The sequence below is a fragment of the Cervus elaphus genome, chromosome 9, assembly GCF_910594005.1.
Source record: "Cervus elaphus chromosome 9, mCerEla1.1, whole genome shotgun sequence".
Taxonomy (NCBI): domain Eukaryota; kingdom Metazoa; phylum Chordata; class Mammalia; order Artiodactyla; family Cervidae; genus Cervus; species Cervus elaphus.
Window position 1 is genome coordinate 8,205,574 of NC_057823.1, and position 19,614 is coordinate 8,225,187.

Here is a 19,614-nt window from a genome sequence, read left to right on the forward strand (position 1 = left end):
TCTGCCTCCTGCTTGGTCCCACCTTCTCCAATTCAGTTCAAAGCCTCGACCTCATCCTTACAATGTTTTCCCGGAATCCCGCGGGAGTTTCAGCCTCACATTAAACTACAGTTCCCAAGATGCCCTGCGAGACGCACTTGCGTCTCACGCCCCTCAGCCAGTGAACTACATTTGCCGGCGTGCCCGTAGGTGGCTGCCTCCTTCCGGCCGACGTGTCTTTCAGGAAGAGGAGCGAGTGAGAGGGCAGCGACATGGCTCCTCCAGCTTCTGGTCCGGCTTCTGGCGGCTCCGGGGAGGTGGATGAGCTGTTCGACGTGAAGAACGCCTTCTACATTGGCAGCTACCAGCAGTGCATCAACGAGGCGCAGCGGGTGAAGGTGCGGCGTCTCCGGGGCTGGGAGACGCTGGGGGCGGAGACGGAAGATGCTTCCTGGTGGCCGCGGGTCGGGCTCTGATTTTTAAAACCCTATCTTGTCTCCTCGCGCCGTTTCACCCCCCACACCTTTTCAGAGCGCGATGAGGAATTGTCTTTGTCCCTTGACAAAACTCAAAGCAGTAACATTTCATGATAATTCTTACTTGGACCGCTCACTGTGTACCTTAGGAGGCGTTTGATTAAGAGAGAGGTTCGTGCTTCTATAGTAATAGTAACAAATATAATGATACTGCGGTGCGGTAGTAATAATAGTAATAACAATATAGTTCTCATTTGTTTCCGCCATGCCCCCAAATACCCCTAGAGACTATTATTTATCCTCATTTTACAGGTGAGAGAACAGGAAGGCTCAAGAGATAAATGAATTCTCGCCTGTTACCCTGCCCCTCTAGCCAGGTTATTTCTCCCCACACTTGCTCATCATTCATTCCGCACTGATCATCTGTATGGGCCAGGCCGTGTATTCGTACTGGGCTCAAAGCTGTGACAAAATAGATAAAACTCCTATCTTTCTTGGAAACCTCAGCTCCCAAGGGAGGCAGATAGACAATAAGAAAGTAAGGTATCAGGGGCATCCCTGGTGGTCCAGCGATTAAGACTTGGCATTTCCACTACAGGGGGCATGGTTCCATCCCTGGTTGGGGAAGTTCTGAATGCCACGCCAAATACAAATACAAATAAATAAAATTAAGTTATTTAAAAGGTGTCAGGAAGTGGTGTGATGGAGAGTGGTGGGAGTGAGCCTGACTGAGAGCTAGAAAATGCAGCTGGAAAGGCCCAGGCAGCCAGGCAATGAGTGGGTGACAGGAGAGGGGGCAGGCAGCCGGACTGCTAGCAGCACCTTTTTGGGAAGAAGATGGATGGTACTGTCACTTTGAGAGTGAGCTATTGGAGATTTTTTTTTTTTACTTTTTTTAATATTTATTTTTGACTGCAGGGTCTTCATTGCTGCTCAGGCATCTCTCTAGTTGTGGAGCGTGGGGACTACTCACCACATGAGCTTCTTACCGCAGTGGCTTCTCTTGTTGTGGAGCACAGGTTCTAGGTTCAAGGGCTTCAGTAGTTGGGGCTTGCAGGCTCTAGAGTGCTGGTCCAGTGGTTGTGGCACATGGGTTCCATTGCTCTGAAGCATGTGGAATCTTCTTTGACTCATCACTGGCAGGCAGACTCCCTCCTAACCACTGGACCACCAGGAAATCCCGAGGATTTTTAAGAGATAAGAATGTGACAGGGTCTTTGCCTGTCCTCACGGTCTAGTGTTCTGAAGAGAGTAAACAAGTAAAGAATTGAGTGATTATGTAATTACAACTTGAGCCCTGCAGGGATAGGAGATAGAAAGTGCTGATCAGATATGGGGGGCATGGGGAGGGGGGGCTGCTTCATGTGGGAGTGGTCAAATCAGACCAGGCTTCTGTGACTGTCATCTAACCCTGTGACCAAACCTGGAGAAGGCTCTCACTCCATAGGTGAGAGTCCCAAAGTTGCTGAGGCAGGGGTGAGCACTGTGTAGTCAAGGCCTAAGAGGCTGGGGTCGCAGAAGTGGGGTGAGCATAGTGGGGGAGATGAAGAATGAAGTGAGCAGAGTAAGAGGCAGGGCTTGGGGTGAGGAGGGCACAGCAAGGGTTTGGAGTTTATCCCCAAGGTGTGGGAGGCCATAGGAGCACCATGCAAGGGGAGTGGCAGACGTCTTCAGGGAGGCAGCTGAGGTGTTGGAGGAGTTTGGATTCTGAAGTGGAGAAGGCTTGCTTTCCCTTTTGGCCTTTGGCAGTGAACCCCATGTCCCTGAGTGTCATCTGTGGTATGGAGGGTAAAACCTCAGACTTCAGTAGGAGGTTCGGATTCGTTGAAACAACGTTTGCATGATTGTATTAGTTTTCCATTGTCAGTGTGACAAAGGACAGCTCAAGGCACCACAAGCTTACTATCTTGCAACTTCTGTAGGTCAGAAGTCCAACCCTCCTCTTACTAAGCTAAAATCAAGGTATCGGCCCGGCTGTATCCTTTCTGGAGATTCTGGGGAAGAACCACCTTCCTAACTCGTTGAAGTTGCTGCCTCTCGGCCAGGGCCACCCTTAGTTCCTGGAGGCTTCTAGATGCTTCTCTCCAGTCCTCAACCTCCCACATCACCCTTCCATCTCAGAATCAGCCACGGAGGGACTTTTCTGGTGGTCCAGTGGTTAAGACTCTGTGCTCCCAATGCAGGGGGCCCAGGTTCGATCCCTGGTCAGGGAACTGGATCCCACATGCTTCAGTGAAGATCTCCTGTGCCGCAACTAACATCTGATGCAGCCAAAGAAATTAAAAAAGAGAAAAAAAGATCCAGGCATGGGGGTTCTTGGAGTCTTGCAAATTTCCCCTTCCCCTTCGTTCCCTTTGTCTAAAAGTCCTCTGCTTTTAAGGGGTTCTGTGGTTAGACTGGACCCTCCCAGATAGCCCAGCATGGTCTCCCCATGTTCAGGTCCATAACCTTAATGACACCTATGAAGTCCCTTTGGTGATGTAAGGAAAGCTGTCCCAGGGCTGCCGTGAGCATGTCTGGGGGCCTTACTGTGCTCAGCGTCGCAGCTGTTCATGTGCCTCTCTGCTGGGTCGAATAGACCGCAGGGAGGTCGGCCAGGCCTGGCTGCCTCAGCTTCTGGCTCTTCTGAGTTCTCCCTGCAGCCAGGGCTGTCACAGCACCCCTCTGAGCCTCGCTTTTCCCTCCTGTCAGACGGGAGCCATGACTTTGATCTCAGTAGGGCCCTGTGAGGTTCTGCGTCATACTCAGCGATCCACCTTCTGTCTTCTCTTGAGTGTCTGTTCTGTTTGTGTTATAGCAATGTGTTCTTTGAGTCTTACTGTGTCATAATATGCAGATTTTACCTCCCTGCTGAAGGAAGCAGCACAAGCTGCTGTATGCAGACAGCAATGGAAAGCAAAGGAAGCCAGATCAGCTGTCAGATCACTGTTGTTGGAGGCAAGGCTGTGGTGCAACCTCTGAGCTGGGGCCTGTGTGCCCTCTTCTGCAACACGGTAAAGATGCACTGGCACCAAACCAAGAGACCCTCCCTGCCATGGCCAGAATAACGGGAGTGCTTTCCCTGCCGAGCCCTCTGATGGGCTTTAACTCTGGTCCACCGGCTACCTAAACCCCCTTCGGCAGCCTGGAGTGGGTCAGATGGTGTCCCTGATGAGATGCGTCCACTCGGAACCTGTGAATGTGACTTATTTGGGAAAGGGTATTTGCACACTGCCAGGTGGTGCGTGGTAAAGAATCCACCTGCCGATGCAGGAGACACAGGAGATGGGGTTCGATCCCTGGGTCAGGAAGATGCCCCGGAGGAGGAAATGGCAACCCACTCCAGTATTCTTGCCTGGGAAATTCCGTGGACAGAGGATTCTGGCGGGCTACATCCATGGGGGCACAAAGAGTCACACACTTCTGAGCAAACTCACATGCAGCTGTATTCCAGTGAAGGATCTCTGGATGAGATCAACCAGGATTTAGGATCGGCCCTAGACAGCATGTTAAAAAGCAGAGACGTCACTTTGCCAACAAAAGCCCCTATAGTCAGAGGTGTGCTTTTTCCAGTAGTCATGTTTGGATGTGAGAGTTGGACTATAAAGAAAGCTGAGTACTGAAGAATTTTGAACTGTGGTATTGGAGAAGACTCTTGAGAGTCCCTTAGATTGCAAGGAAATCAAACCAGTCAATCCTAAAGGAAATCAACCCTGAATATTCATTGGAAGGACTGATGCTAAAGCAGAAACTCCAGTACTCTGGCCACCTGGTATGAAGAGCCAACTCACTGGAAAAGACCCTGATGCTGGGAAAGAGAGAAGGGGACAACAGAGGATGAGATGGTTGGGTGGCATCACTGACTCAGCGGACATGAGTTTGAGCAAAATCATGAGACAGTGAAGGACAGGGAAGCCTGGCGTGCTGCAGTCCATGGGGTCACAAAGAGTCAGACACGACTTAGCAGCTAAACAGCAACTAAATCCAGTGACTGGTGTCCTTCTCAGAGAGAGGCTTGAGGCAGACAGAAAAAGTGGAGGCAGAGTTTGGGGTGATGCAGCCGCCAGCTAAGGATGACCCAGAACCGCCAGCAGCTGGATGAGGCAAAGGCCGATCTGCTCAGCCTGTGGAGGGAGCACAGCTCTGCTGACACCTTGATCTCGGACCTCTGGCCTCCAGAACCGCAAGAGAACAAGTTTCTGTTGTTTAGAACCCCACCCTAGGTGGTGGTTGGTTACAGCAACCTCAGACAGGCACCCCCAGAGGTGGCCCCAGGTGGAGCCCCTGGTGTGTTGCGGTGCTGGCGCCATCATGATGTTTGTGTCCCTACTTGTTTCTCGAGTGCCCACAAGATGGCAGGCACCGCACAGGTGTTAAGGATGAAGCAGCTAAGAAGGCCTCCAGGAGCCGACAGTCTGGTGTGGTCAGCTGACACTGATGGCCAGTCAGAGGATGGGATGTGGTCCCTTCCTCAACCCCATCCCTGGCCTCCCTGGACCGTTCCCCTGGCTCTCCGGCCTGGTTGCACCTCTGAGCTCCTTGCAGGCCGTTTGAGGCACCCCCGGAGGTTGGATGTCACTGGTGGGTGTGAGCCTCCTGGCTTTTCTGGTCTTTGACCTCCCAGTTGGTGCCGATGAGCCGTCAGGACTAGGCACTGGGGCACTCCCCTAGGGGCACGCTTCACAGTTCCTGGGGTTCCCTGGTCTGTACACCTGTCTTCGTTCTTACACCTCCCAGAAGCGCTTCTCTTTGGCTGCTTGGGAAGGTCCTGAGGTCTGCGTGTGGGGTCTCGGTGACCCCCCTCGGCCATCCTGCAGGGTCAGTGGTGTGCCCGTTAGATGCAGAGGGTACCTGAGGCGCAGAGTGGCCTCTGGTCCCCTGGTCCCTCGCAGGGCATCTCACTGTGTCCCTGCTTCAAAAATACCAAGAGCCAGCATTTGTCCCTCTCTTTTTTTTAAAGAAAATAATCTTATTTATTTTATTCTTGGCTGCCCTGGGTCTTCGTTGCTGCACGCAGGCTTTCTCTGGTTGCAGTGAACAGGGGTACTCGGTGTGTGGGCCTCATTGCAGCAGCTTCTCTGGTGGAGCACGGGCTCTAGGGTTCGGGCTTCAGTAGCTGTGGCGCACAGGCTTCGTGACCTTGCAGCCTGTGGGGTATTCCTGGATCAGGGCTTGGACCCATGTCTCCTGCATTGGCAGGTGGATCCTTTACCACTGAGCCACCAGAGAAGCCCCTTGTCTCTCTCTCTCTCTCTCTGTCTTTTTTTATACTGAAGTTGGTGTGGGGACCCCAGCTGGGTTGTCTTCACCAGTGTCCAGCTCTGAGGGTCTTTTGAGAGTCACTTCTTTAGAAGACACTGTGTTCCAAGTCCTGGCCAGATCCCGGTTGGCCACCGTGGCTGGAGCAAGCTGCCGAGACCCCGTGGCGAAGCTGGCTGGAGTCTAGCTGGGGCCAGGAGCCAGGCTTCTTGTTTGTAGTCTCCGGTGGCCTGAGAGGAGGACATGTCCACCTCCCTCACACCCTCGGGCTGGGAAGAAGGCCTGGGCACTTGGAGCCTGGTTCTCAACCTCAGAGGAGGGTAGTCCTGGCATGCTCCCACTGGTGGGGCTCCAGGCCATTGTCCCCCCAGCTTGGGCAGCTTGGCAGGCCATCCTCTCTGCTGGTCCCCGGGCCCTGTGGTTTGGAGTGGCGGCTCCAAGGTGGCCAGGCCCCCTTGCCAGGTCACTCCCCTTTCCCGGCCCCTGCGCGGCCTGTCCCAGCATCCCCGCACCCGCTGGGCTGAAGTGCTCTGTGCCTGCCCACCGCAGGCACCGTGGGGTCTCCAGAAAGGCAGCCAGCTCTCGGGTCATGGTCCGAAGCTGTCCCCCCAAGGAAGGGCCCCTCGCGTGCCCGCAGCCGCACAGGGGCCCTCTTCAGGGTGCTGCAGGGAAGCCTGCATGAGCTCGCCTCACGGCTGCTTCTGGATTCTGTGTGGTGACTGGGCTGACTGAACGTAGCCCATGGACCTCGTCCCCGAGGACACGGCGGTCTCCAAGGACTCCCCCCGCCTGGCTAGACCCCAGCATCACTGTGCTGGGGCAGCCAAGCTGAGCTTTCCCAGAAAGGTCCTCTGAGTGAGGTGAACCTTTGTCTCTCCTGTTGGTCACATTTAAAGAGCGTTTGAAACCAAAGTGGGATGGAAGTATCGGCTGCAGACAGTAAAGTCCCCTTTGCACATCGCCCACCAGGTCCCATCCCATTCCAGCATCAGCCATCCATCTCCAGATAGGAGTCTTCCCAGGCCTGCTTTCTGGGCTTGTGCAGACGTAGGCGTCAGTGCACACCCACCCCACCCCCACTGCGGGTGTCCTCGGACCACCTGGCTGTTGAGCTGCTTCCATTTTGGTCGGCTGCACCTTGGGGTCCTTCCCCATCAGGATGAGCAGCCCAGTGTCCCGTGGTCAGAAGCATGGGTTCTGCCCTGGCCCCTTCTGCATGGCTGGGGCCGTTTCAGCCTGTTAGTGTCCCCATCCCTCACCCAGCCGGATCGGGGTAACAGTCATGCCACCTTGCCCAGGGGGATGTCCCAGGGGGATGGAATGGGGTGCCCAGCATGCTGCATGCCGTCCGTGGCGGCTGCTTTCCTGCGGCCGAAGGTCGTGAGGCAGCAGGGAGCCAGGGCGGGGACTAGGCCCAGACTCCTGGGAAGGCTGCCCGCGGCGGCCTCTGCGGGCCTGCTGGCCACACAGCCCCGTGAGTCCTGACCTGCCTTTGCCTCCACAGCCATCCAGCCCGGAGAGAGATGTGGAACGGGACGTCTTCCTGTACAGAGCGTACCTTGCACAGGTAAGCGTGGGCCCTTGACCATGACTGCCGGCGCCCTGGGACGGGGGAGTCAGGAGCAGAGTGTCGATGGGGGCCGGTGCCCTGGGACGAGGGAGTCAGGAGCAGAGTGTCAGTGGGGGCTGGCGCCCTGGGACGGGGGAGTCAGGAGCAGAGTGTTGGCGGGGGCGGCGCCCTGGGACGGGGGAGTCAGGAGCAGAGTGTCCGCGGGGGCAGGACCCCCGCGGCCGGCGTGGCCACCACAAGTAAGGTGACTGTGTCACTGAGGCCCCGCAGCACCGGCTCAGAAGACCAGGGTTCTGGGTTTACAGAATAACCGAGCAGATGATAAAAAAATTCCAAATCCCCAGCCCCACCCCACAGGCAGTTTCTCTCATTAACAGTTTGGGTTGGTGGGGTGCTTTTGTTACAATTGATGCACTGGTATTGATACTGTTACTAACTATAGCTAGCAGTTTAGACGCTGCAGTTAAATTTTTATGCTACAGTTAAATTTTTAAAAGCAGCATTACATGCTGTGCTCAGTCATGTCCAACTCTTTGTGACCCTGTGGACTGTAGTCCACCAGGCTCATCTGTCCATGGGGTTTTCCAGGCAAGAGGACTAGAGTGGGAAGCCATTTCCTATTCCAAGGGATCTTTCCACCCAGGGATGGAACCCACATCTCTTGGCGTCTCCTGCATTGGCAGGCAGGTTCTTTACTTGGGGCTTAAAAAGCAGCATTCCCCTGGGACATAATACAGTGAGAGTTCATCCCCCTGTTTTAAAAACAACCCGGGCTCTGCAGAGAGGATTGAACTGTGCCCGCTGAGTTCCCACCCCAGGCCCACTGCACGGGAGTGGCCGCCAGCCTCCCGCCAGCCGTGTCCCCTTGGAGCAGCGGGGAGAGGGCAGGCCTGGGCTGCTGTGTGGTGGGCACGTGGCCCCATAGGTGCCCCCACCTCACGTCAGGCCCCAGCTGCCTTCCCAGGTCCGTTTGCATCCTTCCCTCTGTAGAGCATTCTAGAACCCAAGGGGACTTCCCCTGTGGCCCAGGTGCTCCTCCCTGCCACCTCCCACCTCCAGGGTATGCGTGGCCCCCCCATCAGAGTAGGGTGCCCCAGTGTACTCCAGAGTCTCCCTGGACATGTTCATATACGCACATGTGTGTTTAAAAGATACACGTGTAGGGACTGCCCCGGCGGTCCAGTGGTTAAGGCTCCGTGGCTTCCAGTGCGGGGGTCGTGGGTTGGATCCCTGGTCGGGGAACTAAGACCCCACATACTGCATGGCAAGACCAAAAAATGAAAGGTGAGCACACGCAGAAGCAATGAACTCACTGCAGCTACTTGGAAAGAAATGGGAAAAGGGTCCCTGATTCCCGTTTCCCTTGGCAGTGACCTCCCTGCTGGATGTCTGCTGGCAGGGCGTGCGCTCTGCTTCAGCAGAAGCACGCACCCAGGGTCCTTGACCCTGGCGACCCCCTCCCCAAAGCTGGGGGGCCCTCCCCCTGTCACTTCGCCACTGGGGGATGTACAGTGACCGGCCAGGGTCTCCAACTGGAGCAGCGGGCCGTGCGGCTGACAAGTGACGCTGTGCCGGCTGCCACAGTGCGCTGTAGCGGCGCTGCTCCCGTGGGCCGAGGGGCGTCCCTGGGAGCGGCAGGCACTGGGGCTTCCCCAGGGCGATGCTGGCGCCAGACAGCCCCTGTATGTTCCCTGGGGTCTGGGACACAGACCGCACGGGGAGGTCCAGTGGGGCTGACGGTGTCCGTGTCCTACCCGCAGAGGAAGTACGGCGTGGTGCTGGATGAGATCAAGCCCTCCTCCGCCCCCGAGCTGCAGGCCGTGCGCATGTTTGCTGAGTACCTGGCCAGCGACAGCCGGCGGTGAGGCTGGGACGGGGCTGGGGCACCGTGGATGGGCCTGGGTGGGCAGGGATGTCTGGATGGCATCCCTCCTGTGTCCTGTCACCTGACTGAGCCTTGGTTCCTCTCACCCACACGGGGGGGCAGTGCGGGGCCCTGCTTCACGGAGGTCTCTGCGGGACCGGGGACCAGAGGTGGGGACCAGTGCACAGGTGCCTAGGGGCTGCGGGAGCCTCACTGTCCAGAGCGCCTCCCCGGGACGCGTGGCGGGGACCCTGCCGCCCACCTCCCATTGCTGCTCGCCTGTGTTGCGGGAGGCGCTGGCGGCTGCTCCGCCTGTCGTTCATCTCTGTGCAGACGGGTGGGAGGGTGGACACCGAGTCCTCACTCTGAGCTGCCTGCCCGTCTCGTGCCGCAGATCAGTAGGCGTCAGGCTTCCTCAGGCGGTGGCCGGGAGAGGCGAGGGGCAGGGCTGTAGGGGCCCGGAAGCGCTGGGTCCTCCAGGACCAGGCCTGCCTGTTCTCTGCTGCCCGGCGTGGGGTCTGAGACTGCACGCGGTCTGGCCCTGCTGGCTTCAGGTGGCTCCTGCTCGGCAGGTCTTGGGCTGGGCGGCTCGCCCAGGTGCCTGTGAGCTCAGCCTCTGCTGGGAGCTGTGTGGCCCTGCCTTGCCTGTGCGTGGAGCACCACCCTGACCCAGCAGGCCCTGCGGTTCCCCCACCCCCGGGAATGGACTGGTCACAAAGTCCCCTGGGATTTCAGAGGGGAAACACTCCTCAGAGGGTGGCTGGGCTAGAAGGCAGGGGCAGCACAGCCCATGACGGAGACTCTCTGCTGGGAGCCGGCCCCCACCTGCCCGTCCCAGCTCCGGGGCCTTCTCACAGCACTGTGATGCCTCAGGGGGGGTCTCAGGGGGTCCTGCCCTGCACTCTGCCCCACGGAGCTTGTTAGACCAGGATGTGGTCATGACCTCATTGATACTACGCTTCCCTCATTGGCTGCTGCAGCCCTCTGTGGGTCCCAAGTGTGTATATCTCCTGTGACCCCCACTTCTGCTCCTCATGGAGGGCAGCACCCCATGTGCAGCCTCCTTTGATCTGGCTCCTTGGTCCACAAAGAGCCCAGAGGGGTCTCTTCAAAGAGGCCGAAAGCAGTGGCAGCCGAATGGGAACCCCCAAAACCTGTGAACCTGACCTCGTTGGAAGTGGGGTCTCTGCAGATGTAAGTGGTTAAGGACCTTGGGCTCATCTTGGCTGTAAGGTGGGCCCTAAATCCAGTGACGGGTGTCTTCAGAAGAGATGGGAAAGAAGACAGACATGGAGGCCACCTGAAGACGCAGGCAGAGATCTGGATAAAACAAGACACAAGGCAAGGACTGCCACAGCGCCGAGAGCCGGGAGGGAGGCCCAGGACACGTTGTCCCTTGGAGTCCTGTAGAAGAAACCAGTCCTGCCAACGCCTTCAAAAAAAAAATTATTTGGTCGCACTGAGTCTCAGTTGCCACGTGCAGTGTCTTTGATCTTCACTGCAGTGTCTTTAGTTGCAGCCTGCGAAATCTTAGTTGTGGTACTTGGGGTCTAGTTCCCTGATCAGGGATTGAACCGGGGCCCCCTGCATTGGGGGTGTAGAGTTTTAGCCACTGGACCACAGGGAAGTCCCCTGCCAACACCTTGATCTCAGACTGCTGGCTTCTAGAACTGTGAGAGGATACATCCTTGTTACTTTACTGCTTCCGGGTGCTTTGTGATGGCAGCCCTGGGGCAGTTAAGACAGGCGCCCTCTCTGCACCCCACTAGCCTGGGTGATGAGCCCTTTGGGAAGGGGAAGGCGCTCCAGGGCTGCTGCAGGCATTGCAGAAAAGAACCCGCGGGAAGCCGGGGCGTGGAGCCGGTGCTCAGACAAGCAGAGGTGCTCACGGGGCGTCTGTCCTGACAGTGCAGACTGCCTGGCAGGCAGGTGGTGGAGAAAGCGCCAGAGCCCACGCGATAACCACAGCACGCTCCAGTAACGGCGTACGACGCCGACGTCACGGGGACAAGAGCAGGCCGCACGCCCACCGCCTGTGCGCCTGGAAGCAGGCGGGAAGCTGTGTGAGGTGGCCTTGGGGCGGCTCATGCCAGCCCCGTGGGATCCCGGCACAGTCCTGCCGCGTGCACCATGGGCAGCAGACTCAGCTGTGAAGTCGTTTGTCCGTCAGGCCCCTCTCTGTGGGCGCGGAGAGGGTGACAGACAGGTCCCTGGCCTCCAGGGACCCCGGGGTACACAGACATTTGGCCACTGCCCCCTGAAACCCACATGAAACGTAGGCATTTGCTGAGACGGCGTCGGTCCTGAGCTACAGCGTTTGTCTGGTAGCGACACAGGGCCCTTCTCTTGTTAATTGCCCAGCAGCCCTTTTGAAACAAGAGTCCCAACTCCTCGATTTGGTTAAGCAGCTCATTTCTGGTGTAATGTGACGTGTGGGTGCACCCAGCTGGTCCTCAGGCCAGCCTGGACTCCAGCCTGGCGCCAGCACCCAGGCCCCAGCCTAGCACGCCACCCACCTGTCGGAAGCAGTCAGGCTGGGGAGCTAGGGACAGTCACCGTGGCCGCGGGGTGTCTCCTGCACAGCCGCCCTCAGGACCCAGGCCCAGTGCTGACCCAGGTAGATCTGGACCCTCTGCTGAGACCACCAGCCTCCTGGGGAAGTTGGCGGCAGCATGAGAATGAAGTCCACCTGTGCAGCATCATGCCCCTGCGGTGGGAGGTGCCCCCGGCAAAGCCAGCCCACCCCTCTGCACTGGGGTGGTGTGCACTCCTCAGCCCTTGAGCACTGCGGCCAGGGGAGCGCGGGGCCTGGGAGGTCATCTGTGGGCAGGGCCAGGCACGACCCTTCCTGCACCGCATCTCCCCACAGGGCCTGGCGCACCTGACCCCACTTCTGGCCTTGGTTTCCCTGTTTGTGTGAAGGCTGAGAAGTGCCTGATGAGGTGGGGAGACCAGCACCCAGAGGGGCTTGGCACAGACAGCTGGGCCCATCCTGCCCACTGCTGCTGTGTGCCCGCGGGGGCCTGACTCACTGTCTCTGGGCCTGTCTGTTCCCCCGGGGGGTGCGGCCACCTGCTGCCCCTGCCTCAGGCCATGAGCAGCTGTGTCTCACAGGGACGCGATCGTGGCCGAGCTGGACCGGGAGATGAGCCGGAGCGTGGATGTGACCAACACCACCTTTCTGCTCATGGCCGCCTCCATCTACTTCTACGACCAGAACCCAGACGCAGCCCTGCGCACCCTTCACCAGGGGGACAGCCTGGAGTGGTGAGTGGCCGTCCTGCACAGGGCTTTGGGGGGTTGCTGCGTGAGTGGCCCTTCTGCTGTCCAGGCCACCCAGAGCCTCATCAGCCGTTGTCATAGGAACGGCGATGGGGGCTGCTCTGAAAGTGGGCCTGGGGTGGGGCGCAGGCCTCTTGTTCCGGCTCCAGCTCTTGTTCCCAGTTCCAGAGACATTCCCTTCCGCACGGCTGGGCTGCGCTCTGAGGACATGGCACCCTCAGCTGAAAACCCTCTGTTCCCAGCAGTGGAGCTGAAAGCACCTTTGTCTCTGCCCGAGGCCTCCGTGCCCGCCCTCCCTCCACAAAGCCTTGTGTTCCTCTGCCCAGGGCCCTGGCCTGTCCACTTCTTCCTTGGGCCCCCACCACCCTCCCCTGAGGCCGGCCCTTGGGCACGGCAGGCCTGGGTGCTGGAGCCCCGTGCAGCCTGCAGCTGGCTCCACTCCCACCCCAGTGGGTGGCTCTGGGCTGTGCTGTGACCCTCGCTGTGGCCGGGGCTCCACGAGCGCTCTGGTTTCTGCCTTCCCTTGGTTAGTCTTCCTTCTCCATTCATGTCCCACCTCAATGCAGAAAGGGGTTTGCAGTCGGCCTGGTGCGTGGCTCAGGTGGGAGTGGATCCATGAATGTTTCTCATGCCCCTCCCTGGGCTCTTCTGGGCGCTGGGTCACGTTCCGGAGGGAAAGCTCTGGAACAAGAGGCCACATTAGTGATCGGCGTCCCAACTGTCTAGGCCTGAGAGGGGGTGGTGGGTGTGGGCGCTGAAGGCAAGGAGCACGTGCGTCCTTGCAGCACGTCATCCGGGACTGTGTTTGGAAAGAGGAGGGGGGTGCAAACCGGTGGCTGGCCTTGGGGTGGGCAGGGAGCGGGCCACAGGCCTGGGGACCCCTGGAGCTCTCAGCCTGATCCTGCTCGACGGAGGCACAGGGCCCGGGAAGCGATGGGGCACTGGTTATGGCGAGCAGTGCCCACAGAGTTTGATTGTACTGGGCTGTGGTCAGCCTCGGTTTTCCCCTCTGCAAAGTGGGACTGGTGGCCCGAGCACTAACAGGAAGTCTCGGGAAGGTGGTGCTTAATGAGAGTGAGGTCCCTGTATGAAGGTACGGTGGGACGAGGGTTCACAGACCACATACCTTTCCCGCAGCATGGCCATGACAGTGCAGATCCTGCTGAAGCTTGACCGCCTGGACCTAGCCCGGTAAGCCCCTCCCCACTGGGGGTGGGAGGGAAGGGTGTCTTAGTAAAGGCCAGGCTGTGCTGGGACTCTGAGTTTTCCAGAAACCAGGCCTCTGTCTTCAGTGGGGACCACTCTGAGCACGCCCCCTGGCTCAGATGATCAGCAACGTGAATGTTTCTCCACGTAGAGTGTTCTGGTCCACGGGGGTGAGGGCACCACTGCTTCCCTGCCCTTCCCTGCGCGGTGTGGCCTGGGACGGGGGGCGTTGCTGCCTGTGCCTCAGCTTCCTTCCATGAGGCCGGCAGCGGGGCCCGGCCTGCAGGGTGGGGGCAGGCTTCAGGCGTGTGCGGCCGCGGGGGTGGGGAGGTGCCACGCCTCGTGAGCAAGGAACTCGGGCAGGGGTGGGGGGCAGTGACCGGGCCCCGCAGCCACTGGGCCCCTCTCCTCCGCCTCCAGGAAGGAGCTGAAGAAGATGCAGGACCAGGATGAGGACGCCACGCTCACCCAGCTGGCCACCGCCTGGGCCAACCTGGCTGCGGTGAGCCCCTGCCCAGCCTGGGCGGGAGCACGAGGGCGGGAGCACCCGGGTGCCCCAAGGCTGTAGCTGGGCTTCACGGGCACCCCGGGCTTCGTGCTTCCTTGGGGGCCAGTCGCCCAGAAGAGCCCCAGCACGTTTTCCCCGTCACTCAGCCTTGACCCCTACTGGCTTCCTATAGCCCGATAGCTTGGCCAGGGTCAGGGTGCACCAACGGGGGCTCCGAACCAGACTCGGCCTGCCTCTCCCTGCATGCGCCCCCACCCCCACCCTGGCTGCAGGGAGCCAGCCAGCCAGCCTGGCAGCACACCCTCCTCTGGGGCCTGGCCCCAGGCTCGGCTGCTGCTCAGCTCTCTCCAGGCTCCTGACACAGAGTTGTGCCCGAGTCCCCCCTCACACTCTCCCTCCTCAAGCCCAGCCCTCTTACCCCCACATGCCTGGGCACCCCTCTCCTGGCAGCAGCCCCATTTCTGTCTTGGGCTTTTGACTTCTTTTCTCTGAGTTCACTCTCTTGTCTGGGCTTTTTCAAAACGTGTCCTTCATCTGCGAGCATCTGCACGTCGTTTTGCAGGGCTGAGGCCTCACCCTGTAGGATCTATTCAGTGTAGGGGACACACCCCAACAGTCCTGTCTGGTAGCCTTGCATTTGTTCACAAGTGCATCTTCGTGTCAGGCTCCCTCGCCAGCGTGACTCTGTCTCTGCCAAGCAGACAGAACCTGCCATTCAGAATGCAGGCGGGCGGGCTCAGGACCGACCGTGGAGCGGAGGCTGGGGGGTCATGTGTCCCAGCCCAGACCTCGGCCCCGCTGCCTGTGCGTTGATTCCTCCTTCCCGAAGCCGAGCCTTTCAAGGCCGTAAACTGAGGCCTTGGGGTTTGAGGGGTCTGCGCACCGCCTCGGCCCCTTCACGGCACAGGCTGCTCAAGGGCCTCTGTGGGGAAGAGGGCGGTGTCCCCAGGGTGCCTGCCCTGGGCCGCCTGCCGTGAGAGCCCTCCAGGAGGGAGCAGGCTGGGGCAGGGCAGGGGAGCAGGGTGACAAGGCCGTGATGTCCATCCGTCCCCGCAGGGAGGTGAGAAGCTCCAGGACGCCTACTACATCTTCCAGGAGATGGCCGACAAGTGCTCCCCGACCCTGCTGCTGCTCAACGGGCAGGCAGCCTGCCACATGGCCCAGGGCCGCTGGGAGGCCGCCGAGGGCGTGCTGCAGGAGGCACTGGACAAGGTATGGGCAGGCCCAGCCCCACCCCCGAAACAGGTGCAGCAGGGACCCCACGGCCTGCCTGCTGGCCGGGTGGGGGTTCTCACGCTGACTCAGCTGAAAATCGGGATTGCGAACCACAGTCCTCGTTCTGACTTCTCTTGGAAATGGGAGGATCCCGTCAGCCCAGGCCTGAGCTAGGCAGACACACACCCCGTCTCCTCCCCACTGATGCTGCCGCTGCCTGGCCTGGGGCCTTTCAGGGCGATGATCCCTGACCTGTTTCTGTGCTTGAGAGAAAGCCACCCTACCGATGACTGCTGAGGAGCGAGCGGACCACACGCAGACGTGGCGCCCGTGCTCGCTGAGTAGAGGGTCTGGGCGTGCCGCCTGCAGGGGGCTGGGGCTGCCGCCGTGGCCTGCCTTCTCCCGAGCAACAGCTGAAGCGGCTCTGATACAGTGAGAGACTGACCCCAGTGGCCAGCCGTGCCCCTCTTCCTCGCTGCGAGGGGCCGAGCGATCACAGCAGGTTGTTGGCCAGGTTGGGACAGGCTGAAGGGCGTGTGTGGAGCTGTGCCCTGTGCAGGCAGCCAGGGTCCTCGCGGCCCCTTGAGCCTGCGACACCCCGTGCGGCATGTCCCTGCCTCGCCCCCCATCAGGGCCTTCGGGCTGGGGTTCCTGGCCAAGGCAGCAGCCAAGCCCATTCCCAGCATTCCCCGGGCTTCAGCGCCCAGTGTGGGCGGGTGAGGGGAGGTCAGCTGCTCAGAGGTTCTGGTAATTTCCTGTAGTTTCCTGTCAAGTCCCCTGGGGAGTGGGCGGGCGGGCCCTACCCCACAGTCTCAGGCCTCACAGCTGCAGCAGCAGGACCAGCTCGCTGGGCTGTGATACGTTGAGGCTGCCTGGGCCTAGACTCTGTCACCTTAAGATTTGTGATAGATAAATATGCCCCTCGGAAACTGCAGCAAGCGGAGTCTCCGTGTCAGTCTGGCCTGTTCAGGAAGCACCAAGCCCCTGGGGAAAGCAGCTGGTGTGGGGAGGCAGAAGGGAAGGCTCCGAGGCCGCCACCTGGCCAACCATCCGGTCACGGGGCACGCTGCGTCTCGTAGCCCCAGCCCTGAGTTGGGGCTGTGGCCTGGAGAAGCTGACCCTGCCCGTCCCCTCTGTTGCCAGGACAGCAGCCACCCTGAGACGCTGATCAACCTCGTCGTCCTGTCCCAGCACCTGGGCAAGCCTCCTGAGGTAGGCCTCCCCGCCCCCAGCAGGTGCCGCAGGGTTTTCCGGCCCTCATGGTGCCAGCCTGGGGTGGGCCAGGGTCTCCAGCGAGGCCCTGGCTCCCCCGGGAGCTCGAGGCCACAGGGTCGAACTTCAAGGCTGGCCTGGGGTTGGGGCAGAAACCTGCTCCCCATGAGTGGATGCGGCTGCCATTGACCCTGGGAAGTTGGTGGTGCAGGCAGTCCCCCAGGGCCCCCACCCTGCCTGGAGCTCTGCGAATTCTCTGGACACTGAGGCTCAGGGCTCCCAGGGTGGGAGCCAGCCTGTGTCACCTCACAGTCAGGAGCAGGCAACGGGACAGAGAAACGGGGCCCAGGGGAGCCATCCTGGGGAGCCTGTCTCGTCTGAGGGTGCAGGGGGCGGATGCAGGGCCCTGCCCCATTAGGTGCCAAGCCCAGGCAGTCAGGGGCCCGCCCCACCCAGGGCTTCATGGGGGTCTGTCCCCAGTGCCTAGAGAAGGGCCCCCTGGCAGCCTCAGGGCTGGGGTGGTGTGGGACAGATAGGACAGCCCTCCCACTCAGCACAGAAACACCCCCAGACTCCCGGTTTGGAAGAAGCAGAGCCGCACAGGCGCCCACAGCCCCGTATGTCTGGCTGGGCCGGGGGGTGGGTAGGGCCAGGCTGGGCACGAGGCTCCGTCTTGGCCCCAGTTCCCATCCCCAGGCCTCTGAGGCGTCTTCATACAGTGTGCCCAGAACAAGCCCATCTCCTTTCCCAGCCCCGTCCCCCTGACCTGTCGTCCACTCCGTCTGGCCCTCTGCCTCTCCCTGGGCCTGGGTCCCCCCCCCAGCCCACATCCCTGAACCCGGTGCATCCCTTCAATCATGTGCCAAGCACAGGCTCCTGGCCCCACCCCCCAGGGTCCCCTCTACTTCAGCATGATTCCTGGGTGTGCGGTGATGGAAAAACTGTGGAGAAATTGGGGCTCTTGCTTGGGTCTGGCTGGGTGGCCCTTGTTTGATCCCATTCTTTCCAGGTCAGAGCCTAAGTGGGGTCCCCATATTTAGCTAACCTTGCCTCCTCCCACAGGTGACAAACCGCTACCTGTCCCAGCTGAAGGACGCCCACAGGTCCCACCCCTTCATCAAGGAGTACCAGGCCAAGGTGAGCCCTTGCGGGTGGCCCAGCTCTGCCCCAGAGCCCGTAGGCTCTGCTAGGCAAGGTGGGGGACTCGGGGCCTGGCTCACAACTTCTCCTGTTTCTCTCTCTCTGCCCGCCCTCCGCCCCTACCCCTGCACCCCCAATTCACGTGGAAGGAGAACGACTTTGACCGGCTGGTGCTGCAGTATGCCCCCAGTGCCTGAGGCCTGCCCCAGAGGCACTTCCGGAGGAGCCGTGAGAATGCGAGGCCAGGGCTCTGCTGCCCTCTCCGCCGGGCACTTGCCCTTTGGCTAGAAGCACAGGCTGGAAGCCCAGCCCAGCCCGCCGTTTTTCAATAAATGTCTCCATTCCAGGAATCCCCACCCAATCTGTGTTTGCTCCAGCCACTTTGAGGGGGCAGATGGGAGGGACCCCTGGTGACCAAACAGCTACCCCTACAACTCGGTTGACATCCAGGAAACTGAGGCATGGGGAGGTCACAGCCATCACAAGGGTTACCAGAATTTAAATGCAGCACCCCTGGGGGGTCTGGAGGTGGTGAGAGTGCCGGAAGTACTCAGGCCTCAGCTCAGTTAAGTGGGGAGGGGGCGTGCCGGGTCCTCAGAGGAGTAAACATCACCCTACCACACCGGCCCCTGCTCCTTGCTGCCGAGTGGTGAGTCAGGACAGACCCGCCGTGATGGGGCGTGGGTGCCAGAGCACTGCTGTGGCCGAAGCAGCAAGCTCCCTGCCCAGAAAGATGAGTGCCCAGTGAGCGCCCCTTGATAAGTAGAAGCTGGACAACAGAGGGCGGGGGTGTGCGGGGCCTCTGGGATGAGGTCACCATTGAGGTGTGTCCGCCTGAACAAGAAGGATCAGTCAGCCCAGGTTCTGGGAGGTCAAGCCTCCTGGGCAGAAAGGACAGCCTGTGCAAAAATCCTGGGGCCGCACTAGTCAACAAGCCGGATGGGGCTTTGTCTCTGGGCCCTTGCCTGGGGAGGGAAAGAAAGAAGATACTTGGCCTCCCAGAACCTGACCTCATCTGCCTCAGAGGTGGCCTTTGACTGCCAAGACAGGACAGAGAGCAAGGGACCCCCAAGCCCCTCCCTGCCAGGTCAGCAGGGGATTGAGGTGTCAGAGGCCTTCCAGGGCAGGGGCAGTGGTGTACAAGGGTGAGGGCTGGGGTAAGCTCCCTGGGGAAGAGGCGGCCTGCCCTTTCAGGAAGGGCAGGGTACAAGTGCCTTTCTTGGGACCTTGGCAGCCCCCTCAGCCCTTGGTGCCTGGGAGCCCTGGTTCCCAGCTGCCAGCACCAGGGGCCACTTTGCGTTTCTCCTCTGCACCCACCCGTTGGCAGCCTCCTGCCTGGGCCGTGCCAAAGGGAAACTTGAGGCTGGGCTGGGGCTGGTGTGGGGGCGCAGCTCTCCCCTTACTGATGGGTGCCATAGTGACCAGATAGTGCCTGGGGCGGGGGGAGGGCTGCCCGACTGGACTTAGAGAGGCTTGTCCAGCAGCTTGTCCTGGGACCCCTTAGCTCCCCTCAGCTTGCCAGGCTGGCTACAGAATTGGGTATCTTTAACGGACAGAATCCTCGCCCACACGGAGAGCACATTAAAAAAGTACTGAGCAGGAGACAGAGCAGGACAGATGGTGACTCGTGCCAAGGAGAAGGCTGATGGGGGCAGGGCGATCAGGGAGGTGCAACGACCAGGTGACACGAGGTAAAGCCTGAAGCTGGGGAAGCAAGGGCCCTGCCAATGCCTGAGGAAGCAGCCAGTGCAAGGGCCTGAGGCAGAACTGCCTGCTGTTGGAGAGCCACCTCCAGCTGTGAGGCCAGTGCAGCTGGAACGGAAGGAGCGAGGTGAAGCGAGGAGGCCTGAGGGTGGGTTGTGAGTCACAGTGAGAAGGTGGGCTTTTACTCTGGGTGATGGGAGCCATGGAAGGCTGTGAGCAG

At 60.1% G+C, this 19,614-nt stretch overlaps 1 protein-coding gene and 1 non-coding gene across 2 annotated transcripts; both read left to right on the forward strand.

Moving 5' to 3' along the window:
- Positions 1-46: 46 nt before the first annotated feature.
- Positions 47-18,040, forward strand: COPE (COPI coat complex subunit epsilon). The gene is made up of 10 exons (XM_043910881.1): positions 47-377; positions 7,198-7,260; positions 9,024-9,124; positions 12,242-12,394; positions 13,547-13,600; positions 14,036-14,117; positions 15,180-15,335; positions 16,482-16,550; positions 17,613-17,687; positions 17,840-18,040. The coding sequence occupies exons 1-10, from the start codon at positions 252-254 to the stop codon at positions 17,885-17,887; spliced, it is 927 nt and encodes a 308-aa protein (XP_043766816.1). The 5' UTR covers positions 47-251; the 3' UTR covers positions 17,888-18,040.
- Positions 2,596-2,668, forward strand: TRNAG-CCC. The gene has a single exon. It is a non-coding gene; the product is annotated as a tRNA-Gly (tRNA).
- Positions 18,041-19,614: the final 1,574 nt, after the last annotated feature.